Source organism: Lytechinus variegatus, chromosome 19 (genome assembly GCF_018143015.1).
Source record: "Lytechinus variegatus isolate NC3 chromosome 19, Lvar_3.0, whole genome shotgun sequence".
NCBI lineage: Eukaryota > Metazoa > Echinodermata > Echinoidea > Temnopleuroida > Toxopneustidae > Lytechinus > Lytechinus variegatus.
In genome coordinates this window covers 2444659-2471839 of record NC_054758.1, presented here as the reverse complement: position 1 = coordinate 2471839, position 27181 = coordinate 2444659, and the positions used below count along the sequence as shown (strand labels likewise).

The following is a 27181-nucleotide window of genomic DNA, read 5'->3' as shown; positions in this document are numbered from 1 at the left end:
TCTTCTACTGCTACCACTACTGCTACTACTACTACTACTACTACTACTACTACTACTACTACTACTATATTACTACTACTACTACTACTACTACTACTACTATATTACTACTACTACTACTACTACTACTACTACTACTACTACTACTACTACTACTACTTCTAATACTACTACTACTTCTACTACTACTACTACTACTACTACTAAATCCACTGTTACAGTAATATCACCGTTTCTACTGGCACTGAAATAGTCCATTATTGAGGCCAAAATACAATTCCTGCTTTTATCACCTATGTGCTTTCTTTTACGTGTTATCCCCCTGAGACCATAATAGCTCCATGGTATAACTGTTCGGACGTAATTGGCGGAATAGGAGTTGCCATGACATTGGGTGATTTCAAGTACGGTGTTGAAATCAGGCTGGTGTTGATGTTGTGACAACACCAACACCAGCCACAACACCGTACTTGAAAGCAGGCTGGTGTTGGGATTGACCTTGAAAAATATGACGTATTTCCGGCAGTTCGTGTTGAAGAATGGTGTTGAATATCGTCTGCTAAACCCAGCACTGCGGCTGGTGTTGACGATCTACGTGCAATTTCCCCATTCACCAACACCAACCCCCAGGGATTGGGAAAATCATGATTTCAAGTTCGGTGTTGGTGTTGGCATTCTCAAGCTCGTGAACAGGCGGCGAACACGATGAAACATCCCCGTAAAATTAGCTTTTACAGTTAAGATGAGTTCAAATCAATTGAGCTTTATATATTTTGATGAAGAATAATGTTCACTCTTTCGAATTCTTGAATTAATTAAAGCATTGGTATTCTGTACGATGAGAATTCAATGTCGAGACTTCTCGCGTGAAGTTGAGATGATTTAGCAGCGCAGAGGCGTGACGTCATGTGCTATCGATAAACGCAGCCGGTATCGTTCCTCTGAACCCAGCTCGGTGTTGGAGCTCGGTTCAGCGGACTCAACACCAACACCAACACTGAACACCGTACTTGAAATCACCCAATGAAACTCCTGCAACCCCCCCCCCCCCCTCCCCCAACCCTCAGGTAAATGACAAGAAAAATGGCAAAGAAGAAGACTACGTTTCTAATTCAGTCCGTTCTCAGTACCCTGAAGATTTTCCTCCTTTCCGGGGGTCTGAATACGCAAAAATGGTTTCGTCTGATTTCAGTATACCTTGTATAACACCATATATCGTTGTCTGCTCGTTCAAGTCATGGCCCAGTGCCGTCAGCTGATCAATCATGTCCTAGATATGATACAAATAGGTGAACTCTGTTCAATCAAAATCATCTTTGAATTCTTCCCTGAAGGAAATTTTGTAGAAACAAGGCGTTCAATGTTCAATATTACGTTTTAAGTTAAATTAGGGCCCGTGTTTGTTTTCTACTGCATACTAACAGTGTATAAGTACAAGAAAATTTATCCCTCAGAGAGATTATCGACAACTACTAGACAGTTTCCAAAAACTCAAATTGGACAATGTTTTACATTTTTCATGTTCATTAAATTAATATTCACTCAATCAGATATGGATAAAATAACGTCATATCAGTTAAAAAAAACTCAAATGGGCAATGTTTTACATTTTTTATGTTCATTAAATTAATATTCACTCAATCAGATATGGATAAAATAACGTCATATCAAACAAAGCTTATGTATATCTCATCTTCACAATGATTTAATAAGAAAACATAAAAGATACAAATCTTGTACGCTTTGAGTTCGGCAATACAAACGAATGAATGAAAATGTATATCTTAAACTGACCGGGTATATTTGTTACCATGGCCATAAATATGGGCATAGATCTCTAAAAAAGTATTTAAAAAAAGAAGAAATGAAAAAAGAAATAAAAGATTTCGAACACAACATACCTGATCAAAACCACTCTCATAAACTTCATATATTTCGGGTCTTAGCTCAGCGTGAATCAGCTTTCCGTCGATAGCTTGTGAGAGGGGCATCTGACCTAGCATCGTACTTAAAATAACCTGATGGATCGTCCATATAAATAAAAAATGGATCATTTTCTATGAAACAAAAATCTCCTTAAACTGAGCTACTTTATTGGCTAACATATTCAAATGACCAATCCTTTTTGTCTGACACAATTCCTTCCGTGAAAATCTTATTAAAATGTTGGAAGTACAAGGACGTTTGGTGAAGAACAGGAATACTCACATAAATACAACAAGTACACGGAATGCTCCTCCATAGAATTAAACTAGTTTCTTTTTGGTCTTAAACATTTGCTACTGTTGGATATCATATAAGTATGAAGGTGTTCCCCGAGACTGCGCACCTAATCACTGCATTTAAGATTTCACATAAATTTGTTTTTATTTTACAAAATCTTTCAGTTGATATTGTTCCCTACATTATTATGAGTAAGCGAGTCAAATATCTCATAAAAATTGATTGATCCCCTTACCCACGCATTCATCGTAATGATTTTCTTGCTTCCCGCGCTCCCCTCCACCAACCTCACGTGACCATCTTTGCCGACAACTATAGAACCAGACATCGACGAGAGAGGGCGCTTCCCAGGAGCGACATAATTAGGGGAAGTAGGATCGTAGCTAAAATCGGACATGTCGTTGTTGTAAATGATGCCTGTAGACGGTGAGCGGACCTTACTCCCAAATCTGTATGGAGGACAAAATTACATTAAATTGGAAAGTATTGGCATTACGTTTCTCTGCCAGTGTACTGTCCACTTATCATGGTTATCATGCATTAACAAACACAAAAGGGGAATATTAACGTTTGGTACGTTTATACATTGTATATAAATTTGCGACTCACGCAATGAAATTGAGAAATAAAATCAACCAACCTACACAGGGTAAACGTTTTCCATTTTGTTTCACATCGGGTGTTCCATAATTAAGTGTTAAAAAAAAGTTTATGCAGAATCTGAGTTGACTTTGAGATGTCGACAGCACTACCAGTAGCGGACCGTGACCCGGAGGAGACAAAGCATTGGGGGGGGCACTGCATTGTTTGTGAACAATGCCGTGCCCCCCCCCCCAATGCTTTGTCTTCTCGGGGTCACGGTCCGCCACTGAGCACTACCACATACCATCCTGGCTTTTAAAGACGTTTTGTACTTTTTCATATAATCTCAATAGTTATTGTGAAAAATAAAACAACAAAAATCACCGAATGAAAATGAGTTGTCAATAATGATATGCATTATCGTTCAAAGTCATTTCATGCTATCCAAATTGAATGAGAATCAGCTTTACTATACTCTTGAATGGTTAGCTTTGTTGGTGATCTTCACTGACCAAAAACCCTGAACCAGGCAAATCCAATTATTCCAATAGATTTTTAAATATTGTCATTGAAATATCAAACATGGACCCTTCATTTTGCTTGACGTATTCGTATTGACAAAATAGCATAACGTCACAAACATACGAGGATAAAGTGAGAAAGAGAAAGAGAGAGAGAAGGGGGTGAGAGTAACAAAGAGCAGTGATGTGTTTCTATAGACTTGGCCTCGGTATCCAGAAAAAAATGTGAACTTGGAGTCTCGGACGTCGTGTCGTGCCTTTGGTTTCGGACGTATAGACTTTGCATTTGATCTCAAGACGTCTAGTCCTGCCTTTGGCTTCGGACGTCTAGGCCTTGCCTTTCGTCTCGAACATTTAGTCCTTGCCTTTGGTATTTGACATATAGCCCTTGCCTTTAGTCTTGGGCGTCTCATCCTTGCATTTGGTCTTGGACGTACATGTATAGTCCTTGGTTTCGGTCTAGGACATCTAGTCCTTTCCTTTGGTCTCAGACATGTAGTCCTTGGCTTTGGTCTCATCTACTCATTGGTTTTGGTCTCGGTAGTCTAGTCCTTGTCGTTGGTCTCAGGCGTAAATCCTTTGCATTGACCTTGACTTTGGCCTTTGGCACAATGGTGATTGAGAGACAATTTTTTGCAGGGAGACAGATTATATGGGAAATCGGAGGGGGGAGGAAAAGGGTATAATGGATCACCTGTAATTGACAGATGTAGTAGATGATGCCGCATCGCCATTTTCTGCGAGTACACTAACGTGACTCGTACCGCCTAGGGTAGTGGTAACTTGGGGTATGACGTTGTAATAGCTTGAGTTCGTAGAATAAACACGGTTAGTAGGAATTGAAGCCGCTACTTGACGGGCATACTCAAGAGATCCAAGGGCATCTAATGCCTAAATAAAACAGTTTGGAAAAGGTGATTGCATTAAACAAAAAAGTGATGATGATGGCGGCGTGCATGGAGATTGAGATATCATGATGATGATGATAATGCTGCTGCTGATGATGGTGATGATGATGATGACGACTGTGACGATGATTATGATGGTGGTGGTTGTAGTAGTAATGGTGATGATAACCGTAACACGGAGGAGACAGAGCATTGGAGGGGCACAGCATTGTTCACAAACAATACAGTGCCCCTCCAATCATTGTCTCCTCCAGGTCACGGTCCGCCACTGGATGACAACGACGATGATAATGCTTATGGTAAGAGTGGCGATGACGATGGTGGTATGATAATGATGATGATAGTGATAATGTTGTGATAATGATGATGGTAGTGATGACGAATGAATGAACGACGGAGGAAGTGATGATGGTAATCACGATTATGATAAGAATGGTGGTGATGATGAAGGCAGTGGTGGTAGTAATTATGACGATGATGGTGATGTAGAAGAAGAAGAAGAAAGAAGAAGAAAGAAAGAAGAAAAGAAGAAGAACAAGAAGATGAAGAAAGAACAAAAGAAGCAGGAGAAGGAGAAGAAAAAAGAAGAAGAAAGAAGCAGAAGAAGGATATGATGATAACGATGACAATTAAAATAGTATTTCACGTGTGAATGAACTTTGAAACTAGTTTCCCTAAAAACAGTACAAGGACATTTCGAATTCCTGAAATTAAAACAATCATCATAATCAATTTCGCAAAAAAGAGTTGCAAGAGTCGCAATGGAGAGTTTTCGCTTTCACAACGCATGACAGATTCAAGAACATCGAAAATGTATTGTAAAATGCCCAACATGACAATGAACAGCCAAGAAGTTTTTGTCGAAACTTGGTCAATCAAAACAGCAGTTTCGTCCTGGAGTCCTGGGCCATGTGGTACAAAGAGTTACGATTGATCCGATCAATCGTAACTCTATGGAAATCCATTAGTGTCATATTTTTTTCTACGAAAAATTTGCATCTAATGTCCTTTTTATGCAAAGAGAAGCGCAGTGAATTTTCAAGGGAACAATGAATACATGAATATACATCACAGCTAGAAAATATTTTGAAGAAACATGCATAATAAATGTTGACGTTGCTGGCCGTCCATAGTTGCGATTGATCGGATCAATCGTAACTCTTTGTACAACAGCGCCCAGGACTCTGGACAAATGACACATTTTGCATTTTGGTCACTTCCTAAACAAAAAATGAAAATGCTGTTCCGGTTCATCAATTTCCGGCAAAGGCATCCCATTTGGGGCCCGTTGCAGAAAGAGTTGCAATCAGTCGCAACTCTAAAAATCACGCGCAACTTGATTTTCAACCAATCAACAGCGCGCATTTTTGACTTGCGATTGATTTTTTGACTTGCGTTTAAAAGCAACTCTTTCTGCAACGGGCCCCTGTTGATTTTTAGCTGACAAGTAATTTCAATACATTTACTGTGTTCTCGAACTTGTTATGCGTTGTAGTGCGAAAATGTGCTTTAGCTGTAGCTTTGCACTAGCTGAAATGACTTACCTGCTGTACATCTGGGGTTTCCTTATCCCCTATCCTACTTCTCAAACCGAACCCAAAGCGACTGGCTTCTAGAAATCGGTGATAAGTTGTGACCAGATTCGGACCAGGTATAAAATCTTCATGTGTTAAATTAAATGCTGCGGAAATGAGTAAAAAAAAAAGAAGTTAATGCACAATAGGAGGATGGAGAGAAACCTGAAAATATTTGTTCTGAAAATGATCAAGCAGTTACATCATACCTTAACACGTTTAACTGTCAACATTAATAAAAAGAATGGAGTGATTGAGCCACTCTGTGCGGCGTTTCAATGTAGTTTTCACAGCGCAACGCGTGACGGATTCATGACTATAGTAAAGACATTGAACATGCCCATCAAATGACAAAAACAACTGAGAGTTCTTTGTCAAAATTGGTCGACCGGAACAACAATTTCCTCCCGGCTAAGTTTCGGAACTGACGAAACAATGCATATGAGTGTCGTTTGTCCAGACTCTTGGTAGTTCATTGTCATGAATGGCATTCGACAACACATTTTCTATGTTCTTGAATCCGTCGTGTGCCGTTGAGCAAATAATCCAAACACCAAAGTGTTGATGAAGGATGACTGCTTTCCGAAAAAGCACTGTCGGAAGCCTCCTACACTACGAGAACACTGGTGTTCATTAAACACCACCCATGTAGCTAAGTGTATAGAGGAAAACATCAGGGAGGCATTGAAACAACACCAGACTGACGTCAGGCTAACACCAGATACGGATTTAAGCTATACCAATCAGTGTTGAAACAATATCGGTTTGATTCTTAACTGGTGTTCTTTTAACACTTCCTTGGTCCTTCCGATATAAATACCGGGATGGTATTAAATTAACACAAACACTTTTGCAGTGAATGTCTGAGAAGTCTTTGACACTTACACTGCATGACGTTGACAATAAACTGTAGCACTGGACCCCCTGACGGCGATGGGGGCGCTAGTAATATCATATCCTCACCGACAGGTGACGTCACTGCCGGACCTGATCGGGTTGAATAACTGCTAAGATCCCTCATTGTCAGGATGCCGCCTAAAAAAAATCAAACGAGCATAAAATTAATATAAGTGCTTAAAAATATCGACGTTTGTGCTTATCCAACGTGACTCTACAGTTGAGATTTGGGCCTATAATATTTCCCTCCGTTATAAAAGATTTCCCTTTTTTGGCTTGTCCGATTTCTCTGGACGAAATAACCTTCATTTTGTAGTAAACCCTTCTTTATATGTCCTATTTACATCTGTACCCCGATTAAAAAATGTTCCCAGTGCCATTTCTGTGATTTTTAAGACAAACTTTCCTTGAACGCGCAATCACTATCATTTTCCTTTTACTCATTCACACCCCCCCCCTCTCTCTCTCTTTATGTCTTTCCCTCCCCCTCGCTCTTTACTTCTATCTGTATACTTCCCAAATCCTACCTAATTCCTGCACTTCGTCAACTATTTTCATTGCCGTCGCTCCGGTGTAGAATTCGTCTGATCCATTCACTGATATTGCACGCAGTGTGTTTGCCAGGGCGATATTTTTTACTAGATCCCCTTCGCGTTTATAGCTTCCATCTTCATTTAAGTAGATGTCCCTTTGAAAAAGGATCAAGAAGAATGAATCATTTATAATTATATAAATGAAGTAAGGGAAATGGATTATGTAATAGCCGAGATTTAAGTACATGGCTTTCCGTATTACATGACTTTGTTTCAATTTGGTGAAAACATACTCGATGCAAAAATATTGTTACAAAACTAATTCCATTGTAGTGAATACATGAAGTGCATCACTGCTATAGAATAATAATTCAAAACTGCTGAACTGAGAGAAGTGACAATTTTCATAGAAGTTAGAAAACTTAGAACATGAAATGAGCTTTCCACTCTTGTACATTTAATTGAGAATACTACCACATTTTGGAATTAATTTAGCCCTACGTCAGAAGGATATTTTAGGGACGCACTGAACAGTCATATCAATAATTCAATTACTTCCCAAGTTTAAATTTTGTATTTTTTTCTTTTTACGTTGATGGCGTTTTGGTATATTTATTTTTATGGTGTAACTTCAAAAATATAGAAATGGCTTTTTATCCTGCAATATTGTCCAGTCGAAGATCAAGAGATACCCAGTAATGAAGTGAAAATGCATTCTTCTGAAGTGATTTAAAGACTACTCTGATTAAAAAAAAAAGCATAAAAAAACCAATGCAGTGTCCCGCCGTGTTTTCACAGTTTTCGCATCGTGATCTGATTTGTGAAGACGTGATTTATGCTGATACTCAAAGTTTTAACAGTGTGAATACATTTCTACACTGTGTTTAACTATACAGTGTGTCTACACTATGGATCATGTACAAATACTATTCATATTGTTTACAAATTACAATTGAACAGTATGAAGGTGATCCACATTATTGAAACCTCTATAATGAGAGTTTTCACAGTTTGTTTATGCATAACACTATGTGAAAATGTCATTCACGTTGTTTAAATTCTTGACATAACGAAAGGTGATCAGTCAAGATGATGTCATACTATGTTGCACTCCCCGAACATACTAGACACACAGTGTACACACCGGGACACAATGTGACCACACTGGACACCTGTGAACACTGGCCACACTGAATACACACTGGAGACACTGTGAATACACTGGACACACTATGTACACACCAGACACACACTGGGTACACACTGTGTACACACTGGGCATATTGTGCACACAATAAACACACTGTGCAGTGTGCACACACTAGACACACTGTGAACACACTGGACACTCTGTGAACACAAACCGTAGATACACTGTGAACACACTGTGTACACACTATGTACACACGGACACACTGGTTACACACTGGACACACACTATGTAAACACTGGACACCCGGACACACTGTGAACAAACTGGGGTCGGGCACACTGGACACACACTGTGTACACACTGGACACAAATGCACATTGTGTACACACTGTGTGCACATTGTGTACACATTGGGTACACATTGTACACACACTGGACACACTAGGTACACTGTAAACACACTGGACACACTGGGAACACACACCATAGACACACTAAACACACTGTGTACTCACTGAACACATTGTTAACACAGAGGACACACTGTGTACACACTAAGCGCATTCTGGACACACTGTATACACACTGGACACACTGAACAGACTTGACACATTATGAACACATTGGATACACTGTGATTTTCACAGAGCAGATTACTTACCATTGTCCCTCATATTCGCTCAGCGGTTTAACCTCCACCATCTTCCGTAACGTATCCTCGAGATGCGAAGTAGCACGGTATCCTTTTTCAGCCAGTTCAATCACTGGTTTAAACAGATCCTCCCACGGTAGCTTTCCATACTTTTGGTGAGCGTCCCATAGACCGCGCACTTCTCCAGGAATAGCTGTTGAATTGATACCTTAAATAAAGATGTAAGAATATACAATCCTATAACAGAGTCGCCTATGGAAAACAAAATGTCAAATTACACAAAACGTCCGTTAAAGATCACTAGTCTTCCACAGAAGGGTCATTCACGTTACAAATTTACCGCTTGATTATTTTCAAAGTTTCATATCACATATCACTCTTAAAATAATTATCAGCTCAAATGACAGTATGGTATTATCATTCTTAATTGATAAATCTGAAACTATAGACCCTTCAAATAATTACCCGTCTGCGAGCCAGTTGCAAGTCGATGAGTGACGAAACCCCAATTGGCCCCTGAGGGCGCCGTCTCTCTGGCATCGATGAAGTGAGACGATTTGCTGGCTGCGTCATAAATGACCATGAAGAAGCCGCCGCCCAGACCAGAGCTCTGAGCATTCACAAGGCCGATACATAGCTGCGATGTAATGAGAGCGTCCACAGCCGAGCCACCCCGCTCCAAGATTTCTCTGTGTGCAGTCGAGTAGGAATCGGGTTTCAAGATTATTTATATATGAAATCTTGAAAATATTAATCTTTCATATTTAGGCCTAAATTTGCCTTCTACAAAACTTAAAAATGTTCATTTAACGATGTTGGATTTGTTGCATAATTTTTTTTCAGGGGGTGGGCCGGCGGGAATAAATTGGGGCCCATTTCAAGAAAGTGCATAACTTTTTACTAATTGTGTTACGCAAGGGATTCTGCACTTCAATTATCTTTTGTTTATAGATATATACTTTTTTCTTAATATGGGTATTCTTAATGTGAAATTTAAATTTTACATGGTGAAATAAACAAAAGATGAATAACCACAGACGCCGTCACTATGGAAAGCCAAGCTAGACAATATTCAACTCTATATTCGACAATATTTTTACGTCCAAAATCCACGTGTCTGCATTTATTACCAGCTTGGCTTTCCATATACATGATATAGATGACACCGTGATGGCACGTTCATTAAAAGGGGCCCCTTAGTGAAGTCATACAGGAATTATTGACGGGATATAATTAAGGAACCTCTGAAAATGCAACATCATCAAATATCAAAGGCCATGCAAGCAGAGGTATGTTTTTTTTTCTTATAGAAAACTGTCTTGTACAGCGTTGTGTGTTAATACCCTATAGTCATAACGCGCTTTTCCTAAATGGCCCAAAGCGCTCATAATTCATATAAAAAAAACCAAATGATAAAACGGATTCATACCCCAAAAATGACAAAAAGAATGACATACGTATAGAATGAAGGCAGGCTTTCATTTGTATGCTTAAAAAATAGTTGTTCTGTTGGAGTCTTCATAAAGCTGACCTTGCACCATCCCGCACTCTGACGTCAGAATTCAGGATAGTACATTTGGTATGACGTCAGAGTGCAGGATGGTACATTTTGGATGCCATAGTGCAATTCGCTGAATATCATGTGATCCGGTTTGGACCAATCAGATAACAGAACATTCTTGGGAGTTGTATAATAAATAATATACAGAACTTCGCTACTTACTTCCCCATGATTGAACATATCTCTGTGTCCGTCACAACAGCTGCATGTTGGTACACACTGGACAACGGGTCTGAAGCGCCCTCTGACGGCATGCCCTGTTTATGATGGGCGTTTTGACTACTAAGCACTGCCACGACGATCGTAAAAACAATCGCTACTAGTAGTCCTACCGTGAGTATAATACAGCATTTCCACGAACCTCCGAATCTGCAATTTGAAAGAAAAATTAAGGAAAGATAGGGACGTGGGAGGAATAGAGAAAATTAATATAATCTGTATCTGTCCGTTGACCTTCAACTGTACAATCACCAATCTGGTTGTCGCTTAAGTTTGGGTCAAGTGCTAAACACAGTTAATTTTTGTAATGTGCTTTTGAGACAAGGTGTTGATATCCATATTTTCAAGTTTGAGTTTGAATACTCCTATGTCTTTGGAGTTTCCAGCATCCTCGCCAAGAAGATTCTACTCTGGGGTACAGGGGGTGTCGATAGCAGTCTTTATTTGATCTTATAACGTTGTATTTAAGAGTTCCCTTTTGTCTTGTTTGATATCTACAGCTGGTTGGGTTTTGAGATTGAAGGTGGGCTGATATGTTGGAGGGTACAAATCCATGTGTGTCTTGTACAAGGTTGTCAGTCTAGCCTTACTTCTGCGGACTTTCAGTGTGTCCCACTTTAGATTTTGTAGCATCTCGGTGACACTAGATTCCCTGCTGTAATCCTTCAAAGTGAATCTAGCTGCCCTATGTTGAACCCATTCTAGGTTGTCCTGATCTGATTTGTGTTGTGGATCACGAACTGCTGCGAGTATTCCAGCCTTGGTCGTATTAGAGATTTGTATACAATGTCCTTTTACGAGTGCTGCAAGGGTGCAGTTTTCTCTTTAAAGTCCAAAAATCTTATTGGCCTCTGATGAGATATAGTCAATATGAGTTTTCCAAAATAGGTCCCAAGATAACTCCACACCGAGATAGGGATAATGGTGCACTTCTTCTAATCAGACATTACTGAGCCCATTGTTGACTTAGATTACTTTTTCTCTTATGTGTGATACTCAATTGGAAGTATTCAGAGGCATTGAATCTGCCAATTCTTTCCCTATGTACTTAATTTGTTAAGATCACCTTGCAAGATTTCTGTGTCCCTATTATTATGTATATTAATACATTACAGTCATCTGCCAAAAACCGAATGTTGGAGTACATCCCTGAAGGATTATCGTTGATATAATGTATGCGAGGAACAGGAGAGGTCCGACGACCGTCCCTTGCGGGACGCCTGATGTTACATCACACTTGTCTTACGTTTCACCCTATGCGATTACTTGCATTTATAAAAATGATAAAAACGAATCTATCCACTTGATAGTGTCATTACTAACTCAGGTGCTATGAGAATTTCCGAGTAGTAGTAATGTAACGTGTGTAAAAACGAAATCAGGTTATTTGGGGTTGGGATATGGGGAACTAAGATGTTTCGTAACGGGAGTCTTGCGAGCGGGGCGGCCTCTGAACGGAACTTTTATCATTCGAAGAATCTAGAGAGCTGAACAATTTAGTCTCAAGAGGGGGGGGGGGGGTAATCAAAGGGGCACGCACGTCCCTATACCAACAATGTAAGTGCCCCCACCCCTCCACGGGGGAGGGCTTTCCAAAGTAAAATGATGCGTTTTTAGTTGTTAGAACACACTCTAGAGTACATATATCTCTATTCTCCTACCTTTCTCCGTTGTTGCCATGTTCGTCAGTTTTAGTTCTCAGTAATGATGGAATGGTCGATTCTGTATAAATCCCATTAAATAACAAAAACCCTCTCCCATGGGAATTCGAAGACTCCCTACGAACACATTTGGCCCCGTTCTCCTGGCCGGCTCTCTGGGATCGCTTTCTAATAGATGCCATGGGCTCCGTGATAAACTAGAAACAAGATTAAGCCCCTGTCACAAGAGTGTGAACTCCTCAAAAGGACGTTTGACATCACAGCACCAAAAATGTAAAATCTCGTAATCACATATGAATGATGAGAGAGTGTATTTGTGTTTTACAGATCATAATTTTCGATTGGTTAGTCCTTGAACAGTTGAATGAAATAAACCTTTCAAGTTCCCCTACAAAAACGTATAGCCAAACAATGAAAAGAAAAACATTGAGCCATTTCAGCTGGAAGACTAAACTCATATGTTAAGGTTGATTGAGGAATGAGCATTGTATTCTCTAAATCAAACGTGATAAATCTTGTTGGATCCAAGTTTGAGAAGCTCGTCTAGACAGTCACTGAACATTTTCAAAGCAGATTTGCAATACTTTGAGGACAACGCTCAGTGAGCCGAACAGGCTAGAATAAATTGAAAAGCCTTATAGTCAGTCGGCAAGTCCGCAAAAATAACCTCTTTTATCAATTTATCTAATATTCATGTCTAGAGGGTTTTTGCATTGATAAGGTTGGTGCGGAAGAAAACACCTCTTTGTATTCGACCATTGCTGCTCTAAATATTGACAAAATGTCATGGATTTAGTATATACATAAAGAAGAAAAATCATTCTTTCAATCACGTGTCTAGATTTTTAAAAGGATTTTGTAATATAGGTGAAATTGTTGACCTAAAACATGGTACAAAGTGATAATTTTCATGCAAAAAATACCCAAATGATTTTTTTAAAGATTTAATAGGATAAACTGAAGATCTCCGCTTAAACATGATATAGGTTTCAAAAAGTAACATTTACTTTTTCTATGATGCAAAAATAATGGGTTTTACTTCAAAAGAAAGTGTTTAAATTCTTTGAGAAATGAATTTTAATAGCACATATTCAGTAAGGAATAAGACTTCGTTTCACATGACAATGAGAATATTTCATATGATGAAATACCAAAGAATTAGTGAATAGTGACGTCATCAGTCCCCTTATTATTTTGCATATACTTTAAATTGTCATAAATTTCTTATTTAAACCCGATTTTGATGAATGTTTAAGCGATAAGCTATTTGGAATTTTCTCTTTTTATTCAAATCAACGTTTTTGTTGGGGTGAACTTGTCCTTTAATAGCTTCACGGTAGGATGTGAACTTCAATAGTTTATTACTCGTGCTCGGGGGGGGGGTTGCCTGGATAGCATGTTCCCCAGGGAGTGAAGATAGTGAACTTTATACGTGGAACAGCGATGGAAGTAATGACTAAGGTATTAATAATAGCATGTCAAGTCTTAGACTTAGAAGCACAAAGTATGAGGCGCTACATGGATGCACCTATTATTATCATCAAACCCGCAATTCCTTTAAGGCCACACCGCCCGAGCGTTGTTGGAGCGGTCGTGGAGCGGAGAGAAAAAAAAATCATCACCGCTCGCTACCGTTCACCATTTTTGACTTCGATTTTTTTTTCGATTTTTTCCCCAATTTTGTCAGCGAAATTCGACCCTCTCTCCCTACCACTCCACCAACGCTCGGGCGGTGTGACCATTAAGGCCGAGTCACACCGCCAGAACTTTGCTGGAGCGTTCCTGGATTTGTGAAATAAAGTCACCGCCAATGAGTGGCGGTACCGTTACCGAGGGGGGGGGGCATGGGGCTTCCCCCTTTTAAAGATCGTTGCCCCCCCCCCAGAAATTTGGAAAATTGAAAAAAATGCATAGTTATAGTCGTGGACTATAGAATGGTAACGTTTCAGATCACAGAGATGACCAGCTCCATATCAATTAAAAAAAACAATAAACTACAAAGGAAATAATTATATTTCGCGAGTTTCTTTTTTTGTAGATGTTTCTTATTAATATAAGTAATGATATTTTCATCAAAAAATAGCATTAGCAATTCCACTATATATAAACACCACTGTACAGTGTGTTTTTAGAGGCAGAAACATTGTTTTATCATCTTGAGCGATGCAAACCAAGACGTGAACTAACATAATTAATTTCCTATGTACATTATTTGGGGGGTTTTCAAGTCTTATGAGTTTATATCAGTTAAAAACACAATGGCGTTGACTTTGTAAACAGAACTGCGTTTTTGAGCAACTTCGGGTCTGATATGTTTACAAAATGTTGCGTAAATTCGAAACCGCGTAACTCGGGCGTCGCAATAACAATGGCAATAAAAGGCATGGGAAAAATACAATGGTAACAAAAATAAAAAAGAAAGAAAAAGAAAGAAAAAAAAATCAAACATGATAACAAACATATGTACAATACAAGACACACTCCACTGAGCATGTGTGGGCGCAATTCAACAAAATCTGGAATCATGCCCTAATACGAGAAAGTAACCAAAACAGCAACTACATTTAAGATGATTTTGAAAATTTTGTCATAATGAATTTACAAAACCTTGACAAATTTTTCAAGTCTTTTGTATTTCTCATATTAAACATCTTGTGCATTTTAATCACATTTCGTCTAACAGAATAATACCCTCTAATTAAAGCTTTCCTTTCATTTTTAAAAACAGGACAATTTAACACAAAATGAAACTCGTCACCCGGCTCATGCGAGTCACATAAAGTACAAGATTGCAAACCTTGATTAGGCAAGTAACGACCATTGGCAACAGGCAATCTATGATTTCCACAACGATATTTACAGAGTTCAATCCTATCTGCAAAATCTATTAATTTCAGTTTTCCATTCCTGTTTGGCAATATCATCCAATCTGAGACTCACAGTTGACTTAACCCACTCAACGTCCAAGACCATATTCTCAGCACTCCACAAGTTAGACATGCCACATCTATCCAAAATGTCTTTTACTTTAACTATCCATGGTAATAGTAAGTGTTGTCATAAGCCTTCTTTCAAGGCAATTAAGTAAATTTCTGGAATAGCATTTTCAATCTTCAAATTTGAAAAATTTCCCAACCATTCACTGATTGCTCACAACAATTAGTGGCTAACTGAATATTTCAGTAATTTAAATAAAATCTAAAATTTCTATCACTCTTCGCGCTCGCAGTGGCTGTTGGCTGAAGAACTGATCTGTTCAATAGGATAACATGGGTCTATAACATTCAAAAATTCAGTGTTCAAGTCAATATGCTTCCCACGATTAGAGATTTTTCATTCTCCGCTTTAGCGACGTATGCATCATGTGTGTTCATAATTTCTAGATCTATAGAAAATCTTTAGCTCGCGCTACGCGCTCGTATCAATTGTTTAGTTAGACACCCATCCTGTTAATTATTACAAAAGAGCAACAGAACGTCCAGTTATTATCTCAGGATATTAAAAATGTTCAGCTAATTTTTTGTTCAGAATAGGGCATATAATTATGAGAGCGAAGTTGTCTCAGTCGGTAGTCTCTGCCCGTCGAACCAAAGATCGTGGGTTCGAGTCCACCCAAGACAGATGACTGAAGCCAGTTCATTGTGTGTAAACGTCTCTCCCCTGATCCATAGATGCATGCAATGTTACAGTGGAAAACACTCCGTGCCTCGGATAGGACGTTAAATGGAGGCCCCGTGTAGAAGAGAGTCACCACCTTTGCACGTTCATTGCACTATACGAATAAGAGAAGGGGGAACCCCCAGTGTAGTGATCCACCTGCATTTCCCCCAACCAGTTACTTGTATATAGGGAGGAGAGACCTGGGTCCCGTTGCAGAAAGAGTTACAATCAATCGCAACTCTAAAAATCATGTGCAACTTGATTTTCAACCAATCAACAGCGCGCATTTGGGACTTGCGTTTGATTTTTTGACTTGCGTTTAAAGGCAACTCTTTCTGCAACGGACCCCTGCAGGTCACAGTTCTATGTGCGCGCCCTTCTAACATGTCTAAGCGACCCAGATTGGCTGGCTCCTTCAAAAATGCGCCTTTGAACGTCTGTTATAGGGCGCTATATAAATGCTGTGCATCATGATCATCATCATCATCACATATATTAACAGATTAAGCTCGTGCTTCGCTCTCGATTTTGTGTAAACATGGTAAAAGGCAAAAACAATTTGTGTCTGGCTGTGCCCCCCCCCCTAGTTTTATTATTCTGGTGCCGCCACTGTGAGATCTTCCAGGAATATATCTGACTACCTCTCCTCGGGCACGTTGCAGAAAGAGTTGCAATCAATTGCAACTCTAAAAATCACGCGCAACTTGTTTTTCAACCAATCAACAGCGCTCATTTGGGACTTGCGATTGATTTTTTGACTTGCGTTTAAACGCAACTCTTTTTGCAACGGGCCCCTCGTCTGATTATTGCTTGTATCCAGATTTGGGGAGCAATACGAGATAGACACTTACCGAACTACCGCAAGGCCGTTGCACGATCTCCAAAGATACTTTTCACGAAAACTGAACGATCTTTGTCAAATCAGCTTTAAAAGTAATACATTTTTCTCTACTCTCGGTGGTATCCAAATAGTTTTGGGGAAGACGTCAAAGAGTTGACATCCAGATTAATCTCATTCCGTTGAGAAAAGGAAATATCATTCTTGCTCATTAATTGTATTGTCAGTAGTTTAGGTCCGCTCTCAAACCTATGCCTATTACTATTATATGAGATTAGCGCATATCCAGCATCAACTACAAACAAACAAACGCATGGGACCATGCCCCTGCACAGAAGAGTCACTATTGTCCCCAGACAAAAGGACCCATGAAATGCTCTAATTTGTAGGATCTGATGCCGAATAGCGATATTACATTTCAATGATAAGGACCTCCAAACTGCATATGATCTAATTCACCTGGTAGGCTACCAACATTGTGCAAGGTTGATCAATGAAATAAATCTGTAGCTGACTATTATTATGAAGAATAGGCCAATCCTTAAACCAGCATATCTTCTTTCAACGCGATATCGTGAATAACTCTCGCTTCAGCGAGTTTCAAAAGATTTGATGCAAATGGTGTGTGAATCTTTGACACAATACATGGTCAACTCTGACGTATTCATAGGACTCAAATTTCAGTGTTCAAAGGCATCAACGAGAATTGCATAGTTTTGTAGTAGTCAAATAATAATAACAACAATGACAATAATGATGATGATGATGATAATAATAATAATAATAATAATCATAATAATCATAATAATAATAGTAATAATAATAATAATAGTGGTAATAATAGCTGGATTTATTAAGGGTTTTGCCTGAGTAAACAAAGCGCTACTATTTTTACTCAGGCTCCAGCTGAACTGTCATTGTAGACACTAAAGCATTCGAGTAATCTGTTCCTACTGGGCATCCATTTACCTCATCTGGGTTGAGTGCAGCAAAATGTAGGTAAATTTCTTGCTGAAGTAAAACACGCCATGGCTGGGAGTCGAACTTACGTCCCTTTTTTTAAAAAGACGAGATTCCTAACCACTATAGACCACGACGCCTTCATCGGTTCATCACTAAAGGCATGGGCACACCGCCCGAGCGTTGTTGGAGCGGTCGTGGAGCGGAGAGGAAAAATCATCACCGCTCGCGGCTAACGTTCACCATTTTCGATTTTTTTTTCGATTTTCCCCAATTTTGTGAGCGAAATTCGACCCTCTCTCCCCACCGCTCCACGACCGCTCCAGCAGCGCTCGGGCGGTGTGACCAGGCCTTAACAACATATATCTCACAAGCAAACTGTCTTTATCCTCGTCTACGATTACTTTGTTACTGATACCTTATTCGCACCACTGATTCCATGCATATTTCAATAAATTATCTAACAGAAAACAGTGATAGAATCCATTTTATTAATGATAACTTGGCGAAATGGTGTTTGCTAGACGCAAGTCTGTTTTTAACGGATTCTCATCAGACTGTCATTTGTCTGCTTTAATCAAAGCCAACATGACGTGTGGGATAAGAAATTATATAGGCCCTATGCATATACAGAGGCGGATCCAGGGTGGGTGGGGTCACTGGGTTATGACCCGAGACCACACCCCTTGGATGGATGGGGGGTGCGATCATTGTGAATAAAGACAATGTCAATGGTCCAAGTGTGCCCCCCCCCCCCCACCCCCTCTCGCCGCCGGCCAAAACTTGTTTAGGGGGTTATTTTGCACATAGAGAATAACTGGTTGAGGGGGTGTTTGGAAATTCCTTGGTCACGCGTGTGCACAGCAATACATCTGACTGCCCCCCCCCCCCCGAAGCCGGGGGATGAAAACCAAAATAAGGAAACTATCAGAGGGGGAGATAATTACCCTGTTTTATGCGATGAATCGCCTGCCTCCGCATCGGTTTGTGTCTTTCCATTGGTACCTTCTGTGGCCATTTTACCTCGGAATTCTTGCATCGATATTTCATTGTCTTTTGAAACGTCAGAGTCGCCCTTTCCGTCCCCAGCGCTGGGGCGCCCTCCTTCGTTCAGTGGTTCCTTCTGTTCGAGCTCCAGCTCTGCAGATGCCGTCGCCATGGTGATGATCACGTGGATTTACACCTCGTTCTGTGGATTACAATTAAGTACATGTCAGCACTGCCATAAAGATAGGGAAGGGGGCTTGAGGCGTCCCCTCCCCACAACCCCCCCCCCAAAAAAAAGGTAGATAAATTAACACATAACAAAATGGAGAACAAGGTGAAAGGGAATTAGGGAAAAATTGTATTACTGTATTATACTGTAAAAAATCATCATAAAATTACACTGTTAAAAAAACCCTGATTTTACAGAAAAATAAAAGAAGATTTTGCAGAAAGCAATACCAGAATCATTCTTTAAATTCATGAAACAGGAATTTTTCTGCAATTTAACAGAACAGGTCTGTTAGAAAAGGGGGGAAAGAGTGTTTTATTTAAGGAAATTTGTAAGATTACACACCAAATACCAATTTCCTGTAAGATTACGCAATCTGGTAAGATTACAGGTGTTCTCGAGACTCTGCTGCAGGAACTTCTTTTAGTTTAAGGATAAATTTTCTAACAGTGTAGCTTTTGGTAAAAGAAGTGTAAGAAAAAAAATGTTCACACTTTTTCTTCCAAAACACCATTATGGACCTTCAACAATATCCAGCTCATTTCGACTCAGTTTAGAGAATTTAACGTCGTCTCCATGATATGAGATATAAGATGAAAGACATTATTAAATATTGCAACTACGTTACGACTGGATTCTGTTTCTATTTTTTTTAATATCATGTCTGTTCAATTGATTTTTTTTCTTCCTGATTAATTTCCGGCAAAAATTACAAACCATCCTTCTTGTCACCTTCTCGTTATTTTCACCATTAATTCTAGCCAGTTCGTAGTTCCTTTCTGCGCATGATCAAAAGATTCTACGCATGATCAGAAGAAGGTCATTTGTACTAAAGTGACATGGTGCTTTAAAATCTAATGAGATAAGCACCAACTTTGATGTCTTGATTATTCATATATTCCTTTGAATTGTCGTTTTCATTTACGTCCACAAAAAAAAAACCAATGCTTCCACGAACGACTGGTATTTCACAGTGTGCAAAGTACATTGTGCAACATGCTAAGTTATTCATTCAAAGTAGGAATGCAACAAATATACTTCATTAAGTGTTCATTGGTGTGCTATTCTAGTCACCTGGTCTATTCAATTTCTTCATCCTGCTATGTAAGGCAAGCTTACGTAATATCTTGCTTTGAATACCGAGATGAAATAAGGAGAAAATGTTGATTTTATTGAATAGAAGAATGGTTCAAAAGCGTGTAATGACCCTTCCAATGATCACATTTGAAGAAATTAAAAATGACTCGCTTTTCTCGCCCAAGGCCAAAAAGGCAAGCCGTAATGACTGCACTTTCATCTTTTCCAATCGCTCTGCACTTTTCGTAGAAGAAAATTTGGCAGGGAAATCCGCAAAGGTATAGACAAAACAAACGTTCGCATGGCAGGATATAACCCAATTATATCGTTTTACTGATGTACATGTAGGCCAATATGAAGGAAGTATCCCGTGGTATAGAAATTTGGCGCAAAACACACTTTCTCCAGTCACCAACAACCATGACAAAACTGACTCAAAACAGAATGGACGACATTAGAAAAAGCTACTGACGTAGCATTCATGAATGGGGGACTCAGGGGAGGGCTCTGCCCCCCATAATACTAAATAACAATGACAAAAAAACATCTATAGGCACAGATCCACGGTTTCAGCAATTCGCATTGTGCACAATGCAGAGTCTGAAAGAGAAAGACTAGATTCACTGTAATGTGGATGGTATCTTACACAGACGTATTCTGAGTCAGGTTTAACCATGGATCCTCCTGGAACTTTAGGATCCATGGTGCCATGAGCCTAATTACATCAGGAGGGCTCAAGATATTCGTTCGACCCAACCCATTCGAATTTTTTATCAATTTGATGTTGCTGATTGACAAAACTGTATGAATATGATTCAAAATCTAACACTGATTCTAGAAATGGTAGCTACTGAACTTCCTTCGCCCAAATTGGGAAGATAAAAAAGTGACTTGGAACTATTTTTTTTGACTGGCGGACTAATTAGGGCTATTTTACTGTTTGAGTCGATGAATTTGATCCATTCATAGTTATCTTCATAAATGGCAATTTATTTTTAAAATGAGCTGGCTACGCTACCCTTTCCTGGTCAGATATGGAATGCCAGATATATATCCTATCCAATGGTAGTAAACATTCCACCCTCTAATTTCACATTTATTTTTTTTGAATTTTTCAAAAGTGCAATTTTAACACACAAGTCTATGGGGAATGTTTTACGCGCGTGACACCCCATGGTTGTCAAACTCTGTGCTAAAATTATTGGAAGCCAACAGTGTCAGATTTTTTATTAAGTTGTATGTTTCTTATATTTACTGTGCTCTTTCCTGATTCTTCAATGGTGAAGACAATAATCTATTCATACTTCCTGGACAATTATAAATATTTTGAGAGCCAAATGAGCTGAAATATGATATTTCTACTGTTAGTGATTTGTGTAACAATTGGCTATCCATAATCAAACCACAACTTTAAACCTGAGTTTAAGTTAAACCTGACTCCAGAATACGGGCCAGAGAGCTTGGCATCTAGTCTTTACTCTAGACATCGTCAAGGTGTTAAATATTAGTATGTGCAGGCAGAGTGAACAGGTTTGTAGGATCTGATTATTACCAGGGTGAACTATTTCATTCGGGGTACTCAATACATAATGTTTTGTTCTGCATTGGAGTTTCTTTATCTTTGCCGTGAAGCATATTTTTACAATCTTGACAAATGTTCAGTTTTAACTCCAATGAATATTTATATAGTGGAGACCTCCAAGCATCTATCAACGCAAATAATAATTTCATATCTTGAAGATATTTCCAAAAGTGTTTACAGGTTTTAATGAGCACTGCGAAGTTTTTACTGCCACGTACTGCTAGATGTAAACTTAAAAGCAAGAGGATAGGAAATCCATGTTAAAAAGAATTGTAACTGTCTTTTTGTTTGAACATCCAGTTATGTTACTCCATTGAGAATAAACATGCATAATGGTATAGACTTGACCTTTGGTACATTCAACATTGAAGGGTAAATACTGTTTTGTCTAGTTTTCCCGCTGGCGCAAACATTGGCGTATTTTCGCACCCTCTTCGCAGACACTTTTGCAACGTTCAGAATCTATTGAAATTTCCCGTCAAATCGCAATATGGCTTTCCTAGGGTGTTTGATCCTCACATTTTGCAATGTATATATCTACTCATATGATTTTTACCAAATAAGTAAATTGAATTGAATTGAAATTGTTATGAAATACTTTTTGACAAAAAAAGATCTTCGTTATCGAAAGCACCTGCGAAGAGATTGCTAAAAAGGCCCCATTGAATGTTAAAGGGGAACGAAACCTTTGGAACAAATAGGCTTGTGTAGAAACAGAAAAATCAAAGAATAAGAATAAAGAAAGTTTGAGAAAAATCGGACAAATAGTGAGAAAGTTATGAGCATTTGAATATTGCAATCACTAATGCTATGGAGATCCTCACATTGGCAATGCGACAAAGATGTGTGATGTCACTGATGAACGACTTTCCCTTTGGTGGACTATAAAATACCCTCAAAATGTCTCTTTTTGCTTTTTCTTATGATGATACAAACTCTTTATCCATGACGTATTCTTAAAAAATATGTATTACATGCCCTCATGTAAACAGAACACATGATTTATGGAAAGATGTGATAAAAGAGGCAATTCTAGTGAAATATATACTAAAGTATTTAAATGGGGAGAGTTGTTCACAAGTGACATCACACATCTTTGTCCATTTGCCAATTTGCTATCTCCATAGCATTAGTGATCGCAATATTCAAATGTTCATAACTTTCTCATTATTTGTCCGATTTTTCTCAAACTTTATCTTATTCTTATTCTTTGATTTTTCTGTTTCTACACAAGAATATTTGTTCCTTTAATATTTCCCACGGAGATACAACTCATATTTCCCATTCAAAGTCATGCAGGAAGCTAGCGAAGTGGAACATTTCCCATTCAAAAAAGGACAATCAGATAGATTAAGTCGTCTGTAGCGAAATATCCCGCGAATTAAATCAACAAGCATTACAATTGAATTCCAATGTTGACCTTGGGAGTGACTCCTGAATGAGATATAGCTTAAAGGAGAATGAAACCTTTGGAACAAGATAGCTTGTGTGAAAACAGAAAAATCAAAGAAACAGACGTCACTTGTGAACAACTCTCCCTATTACTTTAGTATATAGGCCCTATTTCACTTAAATTGCCTCTTTTATCACATCATCAGTAGATCATGTATTCTTACTATAGGAGGGCATTGGAATACAGTTTTTAAAGAATACATCATGGATGAAGAGTAGCCTACTGTTTGTATCACCACAAGAAAAAGCAGAAAGAGACATTTGAGGGTATTTTATAGTTCATCAAAGGGAAAGTTGTTCACATGTGACATCACACATCGTTGTCACATTGCCAATGGGAGGATCTCCATAGAAATAGTGATTGCAATATTCAAATGCTCATAACTCTTATCATTCATCCGATTTTTCTCTTTCGATACAAGCCTACCTGTTCCAAAGGTTTCATTCCCCCTTAAATTCTTCAGGCAGACTGCTTCCAGTTTCTGAATAAACTATGCCAATCATTTCATATTCATTATTGAGATCTATCACGATCTCTATCCGCTATAAGGCGAGTTAAATCAGGCCCACGGCTGCGTGAGATCCATGACCTCTCCTCGAACCATTATGACCCTTCATATTGAACTCCTTTTGTCATATTGTATAAGGGAATCAAAAGCCTTTGAAAGCAAAGTATTGGTATTTATCAAAGCGTAACACTCGGGTTCGTCACACAAAAATTAGCGATCAATCGTCCACTTCATTTTTACGTTTACCTCATATTTTGTGGACAAGACAATCAATCATAAAAAAATGTTCACGATAATTGCAAACCTTTGTGTTGCGTGCCCCTGGGGCCGATTGCACGAAAGGGTCTTTGCAAGGACCGTCTTTCGTGTCGCCCATCTTTTATGATGCGCCATGTGAAACGCATTTTAAACCAATCATCTGCAACCAAATTCTATTCGTCCGTTAAAATAAACAAAATATTTGTTTATAAAATGATGTAATATATTATGAAATTGCATAAATTTTGATTTAGAAGCAAGTTTACGAATCTTATTTTTTATCATAAATTTCAGAAACACTCCGCTTATAGCGTATCATAAAAGATTGGCGACACGAAAGACGGTCCTTTGAAAGACCCTCTCATGCAATCGGCCCTGCTTCCATTCATACTTGGCCCTATATTATAGCTCACTGCCTTGCCTTGTTCTCGTAACAGGTGTATTGTGTATGCGGGGATTGAGCACATGCAATCCCGGCCGAAAACAGGATGCTTTGGGTAATGACTTAATTAGTTCATAATGATTTCTTCCCCGAAAGCTGAGATTCATTGTTCTCCACAATATCACTGCTGCTTCCATATGTAAACCAGCGAATTACATTGTGCGAGAGAGTGAAAATGAATATCATGATTTTAGAATTTACTCACCTAAAGTTAAACGATGATGTCGGTTTTTGTAAGATTCCACCACAGCGGACCAGTAAGCCTTTCCCTCAGAACTCCACTGCCAACTAACGTTATTTAATGATCTCACGAATATCAAATACGAATTGGGTCTCAGTCCTGTGGGTCTGCACTCGACACCGAAGTCACGAAGAATCTTGATTTAGGAGGTTGTTTTATGACAGTAATGTTTGGCAGTGTTTCATCTTTCAATAACAATCCTTGGCTGAAAGTCATCCACTCCGGCGCGCCCCTGGTGGCAGCGTGTTCAGACGGCTGGCCGTTTGAGCTCATTTCGGAAGATGGGGGTTGGCATATTCTTCTTCTTGTGTCAGGACCCTGGGAACGATTTTTTGTTTACAGGCAGCAAAAAAATGGGACGTGTTCACTACCAAAAACAAATAAGGTTATTTTGATCCCGAGAAATTTGACGCGCCATAAAGAGGGCTTCATTATATACAAAATGAAGGCCATTGTGGTCCAAAGAAATTTGACAAGCATAAAAAATATAGGTATTTTTTTCAGGGGGGGGGGGTTACACTTCTTTATTTTTCACACCTACCCGAATTCCAGGGGGTGCTGCCTCAGTGGAGACTGATAAACGTAGCACCCCCCCCCCCCCCCCTACCCCCGACCACTTCCCAGGTCCATGTGTCGGTTTAGCAAATTCCATCTCATGCATAGTATATCCATAGCTCCATGGTATAACATGGAGCTATAAAACACAGTTATAACCATAACTGCTCAATACTGCAGCCGATTTGATCAATGAAAAAAGGAGAAGATATTATGCATCTTTTACGAGGCAACCATCATCATCAAGCCTAAGCGTTCACGATGGCGGTCTCCTGCTTCTTTTAAAGGACAAGTCCACCTCAACAAAAATTTGATTTTAATAGAGAGAGAAAAAATCAACAAGCACAACACTGAAAATTTCATCAAAATCGGATGTAAAATAAGAAAGTTATGGAATTTTAAACTTCCGCTTCATTTCACAAAACAGTTATATGCACATCTCGGTCGTTATGCAAATGAGGAACTGATGACATCAATCACTCACTATTTCTTTTGCAATTTATTACATGAATTATGAAATATTTTTATTTTCTTGTCATTGTCATGTGAAATGAAGTTTCATTCCTCCCTGAACACATGGAATTCCATTACTTTAACATTTTGTGCTTCAGGCAAGGAGATCCTAATCATCAATTTCGTAAAAAATTGAAATATTGTATAATTCAAACAATAAAACGCAAAAGAAATAGTGAGTGAGTGACATCATCGACTCTCTCATTTGGATGTCACTGGCTCGTTCGTTTAACTATTTTGTTAAAAATAAGCGAAACTTTGAAATGTAATAACTTTCTTATTTTACATCCGATTTTGATGAAATTTTCAGCATTGTGCTTGTCTGATTTTCTCTATTGATTCAAATCAACATTTTTCTGAGGTGGACTTGACCTTTAACTGAGCACTCAGACGGTACTCTGCTTTCTGAAATTAAGCAATGAGATGAAATTTCTTCGACATCTAATTTTTATAGCAGTCTAACATCCTATGATGACGTTTTCTCTATGGGGGGGGGGGGGAAACTACAATTAACCCGTTTTCTCATTGCTGAACCAAAAATGCTTGAGTTATTTGTTAAAGGGGTATAATCCAGGCTGAAAATATTTTTATCTTAATACACAGAGTAGAATTCGCTGAGCAAAACGCTGAAAATTTCATCAAAATCGGATAACAAATAATAAAATTATTGAAGTTTAAAGTTTAGCAATATTTTGTGAAAACAATCGTCATGAATATTCATTAGGTGACCTGATGATGTCACATCTCCACTTTCCGTTTTGTTATGCTATTACATAGAATCATTTTTTCATTATTTCATACTTGTGTGAATAATATGTCTCCCTTATAATGAAATAATTTGCAGCAATAAATATCTAAAGAACTAAATCAGTTGTCAATCCAATTTTTCTAATTCTTGGAGGAAAAAATTCGAATAAACCTAATTTCATATAATAAAATACAAAAGAACAAGTGGAGACGTAACATCATCAGCCCACCTAATGAATATTCATGACAACTGTTTTTACAAAATATTACTAAACTTTAAAATTCAATAACTTTGCTATTTGTTGTTCGATTTTGAGGGATTTTTTCGGCATTTTGCTCAATGAATTCTACTCTATTTATTAAGCTATAAATACTTTCAGTCTGGACCACCCCTTTAATGTGAGTTATATTTTGTTGATGTTTATGGAGGGAAGTCTTTTGAGGGGCAATGGCCTTCCGCCCGTTTTCTCTTTATCAGTATTATCAATTTCATACGATTTATTGATTTTGGCAATGTTGGCTGTTTACCGGCATGGGCTCCGCAGTGCGCCTAAAACTAGGGTTACGCTGGAACCGCATCAGCTGCGAATTCAGCCGAATACACGTATTCGGGTGGTATCGGCAGTGTTCTTCTCCCTCCGCAAATG

The 27181-nt window shown here is 38.7% G+C and overlaps 1 protein-coding gene across 1 annotated transcript; it reads right to left on the bottom strand.

The window, feature by feature from the left end:
* Positions 1-1040: 1040 nt before the first annotated feature.
* Positions 1041-24997, bottom strand: LOC121406004 (glutathione hydrolase 1 proenzyme-like). The gene is made up of 12 exons (XM_041597002.1): positions 24684-24997; positions 18890-19131; positions 10767-10973; positions 9509-9732; positions 9053-9251; positions 7233-7393; positions 6694-6843; positions 5779-5915; positions 4021-4217; positions 2459-2672; positions 1902-2018; positions 1041-1270 (listed from the first exon to the last, which is right to left on the bottom strand). The coding sequence occupies exons 2-12, from the start codon at positions 19099-19101 to the stop codon at positions 1124-1126; spliced, it is 1965 nt and encodes a 654-aa protein (XP_041452936.1). The 5' UTR covers positions 19102-19131; positions 24684-24997; the 3' UTR covers positions 1041-1123.
* Between the last annotated feature and the right edge of the window lie 2184 nt (positions 24998-27181).